General features: G+C 42.3%; 3 protein-coding genes across 3 annotated transcripts; 1 reads left to right on the top strand and 2 right to left on the bottom strand.

Annotated features, from left to right (window-relative positions):
- Positions 1–1,791: 1,791 nt before the first annotated feature.
- Positions 1,792–5,016, top strand: SAMD00019534_031420 (hypothetical protein; the record flags this gene model as incomplete). The annotated part of the gene is made up of 2 exons (XM_012901275.1): positions 1,792–3,081; positions 3,169–5,016. 2 exons carry the CDS (start codon positions 1,792–1,794, stop codon positions 5,014–5,016), a joined length of 3,138 nt encoding a protein of 1,045 aa, XP_012756729.1.
- A 130-nt stretch (positions 5,017–5,146) lies between these two features.
- On the bottom strand, positions 5,147–5,755 carry SAMD00019534_031410 (hypothetical protein; the record flags this gene model as incomplete). Its single annotated transcript, XM_012901274.1, has 1 exon — positions 5,147–5,755. The coding sequence occupies one exon, from the start codon at positions 5,753–5,755 to the stop codon at positions 5,147–5,149; it is 609 nt and encodes a 202-aa protein (XP_012756728.1).
- Positions 5,756–5,902: 147 nt separating this feature from the next.
- Positions 5,903–6,937, bottom strand: SAMD00019534_031400 (hypothetical protein; the record flags this gene model as incomplete). The annotated part of the gene is made up of 1 exon (XM_012901273.1): positions 5,903–6,937. One exon carries the CDS (start codon positions 6,935–6,937, stop codon positions 5,903–5,905), a length of 1,035 nt encoding a protein of 344 aa, XP_012756727.1.
- Positions 6,938–6,954: the final 17 nt, after the last annotated feature.

Here is a 6,954-nt window from a genome sequence, read left to right as displayed (position 1 = left end):
TGTGCTGGCAGTTGTGGTTGTGCTTCCTGTTGTACTGGCTGTAGTACTGGTTGAGCCTGGGGCAAGGCTTGATTATTGTTCATTATTAATCCTAGTTCTCTTTTGCGTCTAGCAACGTATCTATTGAGTCTCTCCACTTTCTTATCAAAGAAAATATATATAAATATATAAATATTGTTGGAACAAAATAAAAAATATTTCAAATAAAAAAAATAAAATATAAAAAAGTATAACAAATATAGATATATATATATGTATAACTGTATAATGTATAGAATGCCCGCTTTATTAGTGTATTATGAATGATGTATATATACTGATTAGATGGAACATGGAATAGTGTTCTGTAGATTCCAGGATGATGACTCAGCAATGATAGAATGTATGAGTCATGGTGACACATCGTGAATCGTATGTGACAAGTCGTCACAACAATGATCGCCAGTTTGGTGAATCATGTCAAAGATTCCTATCAACAAACAGACATGGACTTGTTATTTGGTGTAACACCTGGAAGCAGTATCAACAGCCTTTCCAGTAGCAGAGGCAGGAGCATCATCCAAAGCAACCAGAGCAGGTACACTCGACCTACTCCTTATTCCCGCAAAATAACTTTTGATGAGTTATTGAGCGATGATGAGTCTRGCGATGATACTTTTGATGATGATGATGAAAATGATGATGATATGGACCATCCATCCGATTAAATAAACAATTTATAAATGTAATATTATTTATTCAGACAAAATATATTTCATATTTAATAATATTTTATTTTGTGCCCAATAAAAATAAATAAATAAAATTATTTCCATTCTATCCTTCCAAATTTGAACTTTCAAACTTCATAATTCAAAATTCAAAACTTTGTCACGAACTTGAATCAGGAGGACAATACTCAATCAATCACACACTCTCACCTTTGGAATACAATCGTTTTTCGAAGAGTGTTTCAAAGGAATCAAAGGAGAATGACGGGCGGTATCCATGTAACATTGCATTGTTGAATTTTCTTAATTTAGAAAAGTGACATGCGTCACACTCAAATTTGTTGATCAATAGTGATGACGAATCAATTTATAAATTGAAAAGAGGAATTGAAAGATTAGTTTGTTGTCGTCGAAACAACTTGAGATTTGGATTATTGATGGGTTTCCGCGAGTCCCATCCACCACACTGTCTGTTCACAGAAGTCTCTTATTGATTAATTCCAATGACAAGTCCTAATCAATGGGATGTATGAAAATTTGAGTGAACGTAATTTGAGATTGTACTCAAGTTTATATATAGATAGCCCCCCGTAATATGGGGATTTGTTCCAAATGGTATCGGACTTTGTCGTTCGTTTCGAGAAACAAAAAACTCAAATTTTAACTTTGATCAACATTCTTGTAAGACCAAGAACAAATTATGAACTGAGTTTGTCTACAATTCCAATACCAATATCAATTGAGAACCTGACAAATCATGTTGAGTATCATACTTCAAAGATCCACATAGATCGACAAAGTAACAAGGTATAAATTGACATCCAATTAATCAATGTTTGGATATCAAAATCAACAATAACATTGTTATAACTACTAAATATATCCTTATATTTACTTATTAATTATTATTATTATTATTATTATTATTATTATTATTATTATTATTATAATGGGACAGGGTTCAAGTATTAGTTGTATCGACGGAGCCATAATATACGATGGAATTGCCATCACACCAACAGTAAGCTCAGACTGCAATTTGTTCTGGAGTCAAAAAAATTCTGGATCACCATGGGGAGCCATGAGCCTAAGATTGCAATCAGAGGCTGATGGCCAAACAGTATTGGATAATATTTCTTCCCTTCCAGGTGGAACAGCTGTTGCGATATCCATCAGAAAAGGTTCATATGTGTCCGACCCTCTCTTCCGAGCACTCTCCGCAATTGGCGCTGTCCAGGTCACCCAACTCACTGCCCCCACTACATCGCTCTACTTGGTGTGTGGCTTCAAAGGATGGGCCCCGGGCACTGCACGTGAGACCATCACCGGCACCAGTGTCATTATGAACCTCAGTCCAGACTGCACCATCCCAAACCAACTCTCGGTGAGCTTGGTCAACAACTCATCGGCCAGGGTCATTATCAATGGTTGGCCTTTCGAGTTTGTGTACAAACTCGGTCTCAACGTGTTTGTGGTTCTCAAGGACTCACTTGAAGTTGTATCCAACATCAACTTCAACACTACGGCAGTTGACAATGCCACCAGGATGGATGAGAACAACAAGTTCATTCAACATATAAAGTCACAATCACAAGATGGCAGCACACTTGTCATAGTGATGGCCAATGTCAATGATGGTCAACCCCTTGGACTTACCAAGCAATCAGTTGATGTCATCAACAACACCCTTGGCAGTCAATACCTAAACCAGTTCATTGATCAGAGTGACCAAAACAAGTGGTACATGATATCATCCAATGGCCGATCATGTTGTGAGTCCAGCGCTGGCACAAACATCGTTTGCCAAGGTGTCTACTACCCACCCATGACCACCTTCCCTTCCACAAGTGTGTCTGTTGGGTCATGTTCAAGAGCTAACGGCAAGAATGGTTGTCGTACTACCATCAACGGTGTACCAGTATCTGCAATGGCCGGCAACACCTCTCCAGATGTTGTACTTGTCATGACCATTGTGGATGAATCACTTCGTGTGGTATTGGATCACTTCCAGATAGTGTTCGACACATCCACACCAAATGGTCCCAATCAAATCACCCAGTCAGATGCTGCGGACTACATTTTATTCAATGTATCAGTTGGTTCACTAGTCATAGTCTGTTCTGCCCCATGCCCAACCAGTTACGATTCGTTGAACCCCAAACTTATTGAAGCATATAGAGGTATTGGTTCCAACTTGATCAAGAATCTCAAAAATAATGGATCCTACGTCATCGCCGGAAGGAAAGGATCAACACCAGGATCAGTCCCCGAACTACTATCATTTAGGGGACCAGTGTCCCTCTTTACCTACTTCGCAAGCAAGGACTACAGTGTCAAGCCATTCGTAGAAGCTCGAGTTGAGAGCAGTGGTGTATGTATTCTTAATCGATAGATTAAACCAATCATTGATTGATTGAGAGGTATATGTATATTAACTCTTTGAATACCACTTAACTAGAGAAAATCACCAACTGACAACTCTGGCTTCACCAAACTCTATTTCAACTCTAGAGAGGTAGTACCATTCACTTATCGCTCTGGCCTCAATGTCATGATCATTAACATTATCACTGGAGAGATTGAGATAGTTGCATCCTTCGCAACTGGATCCTCAGTTGATGAGTCTAACAGAATGGAGACCTTCATCAACTCGATTGAAGCTGGCAAGCTTGTCGCTATCGGATCATGCAATGACTGGGTCCAGTGCATGACAGTAACACTACGCACTGCTCTCAACTATCGACTTGGTGGTATCACTTACGGTTATCCCATTCAAAAGGGATCATCCTATTCAATCATTGGCATTGCTTCTCCAATTGGACAACAAAACATGTCCACCCCTGCCCAATCCTACTCTGCTGGAGACACGATCGAGAACTCAGTTGCCATTTCTTCAATCCGAATGCCAGTTCGTCAGCTCTATAGTCCAACCCAGCTGTACTCATCACTCACAGTCACAACAAATGGTATAACTGTTGATGGCAATCCAGTTGGAACTATGATCGATAACATCAAAGTGTACCCAGTACCTGGAACATATTCAATCGACCAAGTCAAGAAGGTCAAGTCATTCAAGGTCACTGGAACTGGAGACAACTTCTACGATCTTATCTACAATCTCCCAGTCGGAGCAGTGGTGATCATCTCCATCACCAACCAGCTAGAGTTGACCGAGAAGTTGTGTGAGGCATTTATCATGCTTGGACTCTCAATGTTCAAAGAAGCAATGAAGGCTGTATCGCCATACTACTTCGCCACCGGCACCAAGGGTAGTGGAATTGGTACTGGTCACGAGGTTATCTCCAAAGATGAACAACCTTCAGTTGTTTCCAACTCCACTATGATACCGACCGGTGCTCTACCACCCACCACTCAACCTCCATCGCCAACCCAATTCCAAGTGGACGTCTTCCGCAATCAGCTCCTATACTTGAGTGGGGATAGCAGTCCAAACAGGGTCCATGGATTCTCCCCCAAAATGCTTACAAACTTAGTTTCGAGTGCTGGTGCCTTGACCCCGCCCATGTCTGGAATCACTGTCATCACTCTCAGAGCACTTATCATTGGACTCCAATACCTGGGGACTGGCGAGGACGTGCTCGCAGGTGCAGCCGATGTGTTAACCAACCATGTGACAGGCATCTATCACTACCTGAATGCAGTCGCACTATCATTGATGCAGGAACGAAACGACCTCGTCGTTTATGTTAGAGTCACCCAGCTGATTGAAGAAGAAACTACCACCACTGATCAGATGCCTTTGTCAGTCAATGTGAATAGAGAGTTGAACTCTAGGAGTCTCTATCAGAGGACTGGTGATGTCAACTACACCTTCTTCCTTTGTCACGGTGCAGATAATCATGGCCAATACGCATTTGAGCTCTTGGACAGACCCATGTTCGGAACTGAAGTCCAACAACTCATCACCTTGGATCCTAGCATCAACAATACAGTCTTGATCAATTCCTGTAACGCTGGATTGTTCTTTGACAACAATGCTCAGTTCCAACCTTGTTTCGGCCTTCCAGTATGCCAAGCCAATTCCTTGACAACAATTGAGCCCATTGCCTATCTGAATGGCCCCCTTCTCAATCCACAATTTAACTACAATACTACAGTGCAACACCTTAGTATACCATTCCAGGAGAATAATAACGAACCGATTGTGATCGAAGGTGAAGATGAAATCTACATCTTTGGTCAACCACACCTGATACCATTCCAGGGCCGCGATGGATGGAGTTTCTTCCTTGCCCCAGTCCACATTCCAAACCCTATCAACAAAAACCAAGACAGGATAGAATAGTATTATCAAATAAATGTATAAATAACAATCTAATATTGAATAAGTGATTGATTGAATGATTCTTGTGTATCTCCAAGAAGCGCTCTGGTCTTGCTTGTGCTTGCAACATGTTGGACTGGGGATAGATTTATTATTGATTCTTTGCCTTCATCAGCGACCTCTTCAACTCATCAAGTTCTATTTGGAGTTGATCAATCTTGTCCTGATGCGATATGGTATTGTTGTTGTTGTTGTTTGAAACGGTTCCAACTACTATAGACTCTGTCTCATTCACTGAATCGCCATGTTGTTGAGCTCCAGCACCATCTAAGCTATCATCATTATCATCATCGCAATATCCCATCATTGAGGTGATCCTCGCAATTGGATATTCAATCGGTTTCTCCTTCTCCAAATGGACAGGATCGATGACATAGAACACAACATCATTGTCCACCCATACTTGATTGCCATTATCATGAGCGAGAGGTGCCTCTGAATCAAATGCAAATAGATTGGTGTTGTTGACTGATGACTTGCAACTATATCGATGGATTGGTTTGTTGCACCAGGTTTCCGGGACTGGTGACACATGACCGACTACTCCAATCAATGTCCAATCAGGTTCATGTTTGTTCAGTGACAAAAAGTATCTGGTTGGTTCATCACCATCTTGATCAGTGTCATCAGAGAACTGGTACAATGGCACTCCAACTCCACAGTCTGATGCCCAAACGTTCCAACGAGGTTGAATGTTCATCCATGGGTATGCAGTGTTGGTGTCGGTCGTGAAACGGTATTGGTACTCGTCGCCAGATGTTGATTGATGTTGATGGATCTGTAGTGTTGATGTATTACTCAAGAACACTTTGTCTCCACCATTGAGCAACGTCGGTGTTCCACGAATTTACTTCTCAGCTTGAGCTTGTGCGATGATCTGATTATAAGTCAACTGAGTTGATCCACTCTCTTTGAGGATGCGAGTGACCATTGGTGTAAGTCCAATCGATTGTTGAGTGGATGGTGGGAGTATGTTGTATGGCGATGAGGCAAACAGTCCTGAGGTCTGGGACAGGATACCTTGTGACCATGTTGACACCATTTCCGATGAGTATGAGCAGTCCACCAACAATGTGAGGTTGACGCCAGCGGCCAGTGAGGAGAAGCAGAACTTGAAGTCATCGATGGTCAAATTGGTGTGGTCGGCTGCAGTGAAGTCTTTGTTCATGGTGACCAATCCAAATGGGTAGGTGTCGCTCGAGAAGCCACGACCGAGGAACTCAAAGTAGAGTGTGTCACCAGCCTGTGCGCCTGCCACCAACCAGTTGATGATCTCATTCTTGATGCACAGCCATGATGGTCCGTTGACATATGTTCCATCGTTGGAGACTTCTGTCAAGGCCTCTGTGAGCATTCTGATGTTCTGTGGCAAGACATATCCACCTTGGACCAGCGCGCGAGCATGTTCTTGGATTTGAAACTCGATGCCTTGACTGGGTTGTTCAACTGTGTTGTAATATGACAAACCCACCAAGAGAGCCTTGGTGACACGACCAGCTGGGTGAAGAAGTGTCCCATTGTATGCTGGCTCAGCTCTGAAGATGTTGCCAAATGCTTTGTTGCTTGGGATGTTTGCCATTGGTGTTTGATGTTGATACATGTTGGTCAACATAGGTACATTGAAGAGTGGTGCCTCATTGTCCATCATTCCATATTGTGAGCTGCCCACCAGTGATGTCGGTGTCTTTGGCTCCCATGATCCAACACACACCTGGATACTCTTGCCATTGAATGATTCGAATGCTGATCCAGGACTTGCTCCACGAGTGCCAATCACAGAGTAAGTGGACTCTGGTCCAACACAGATAAACTGACATGCACCAATCATTGTCAATGCCATCATCTGGTATCGCTTGGATTGAGGTGTCGCAGGTGTTCCCATCGATTGCTGCACAGAGA

Source organism: Acytostelium subglobosum, assembly GCF_000787575.1.
Source record: "Acytostelium subglobosum LB1 DNA, scaffold: scaffold5, whole genome shotgun sequence".
Classification (NCBI taxonomy): domain Eukaryota; phylum Evosea; class Eumycetozoa; order Acytosteliales; family Acytosteliaceae; genus Acytostelium; species Acytostelium subglobosum.
Note: the sequence above shows the minus strand (reverse complement) of the source record. Positions and strands in the feature narration are given on the sequence as shown.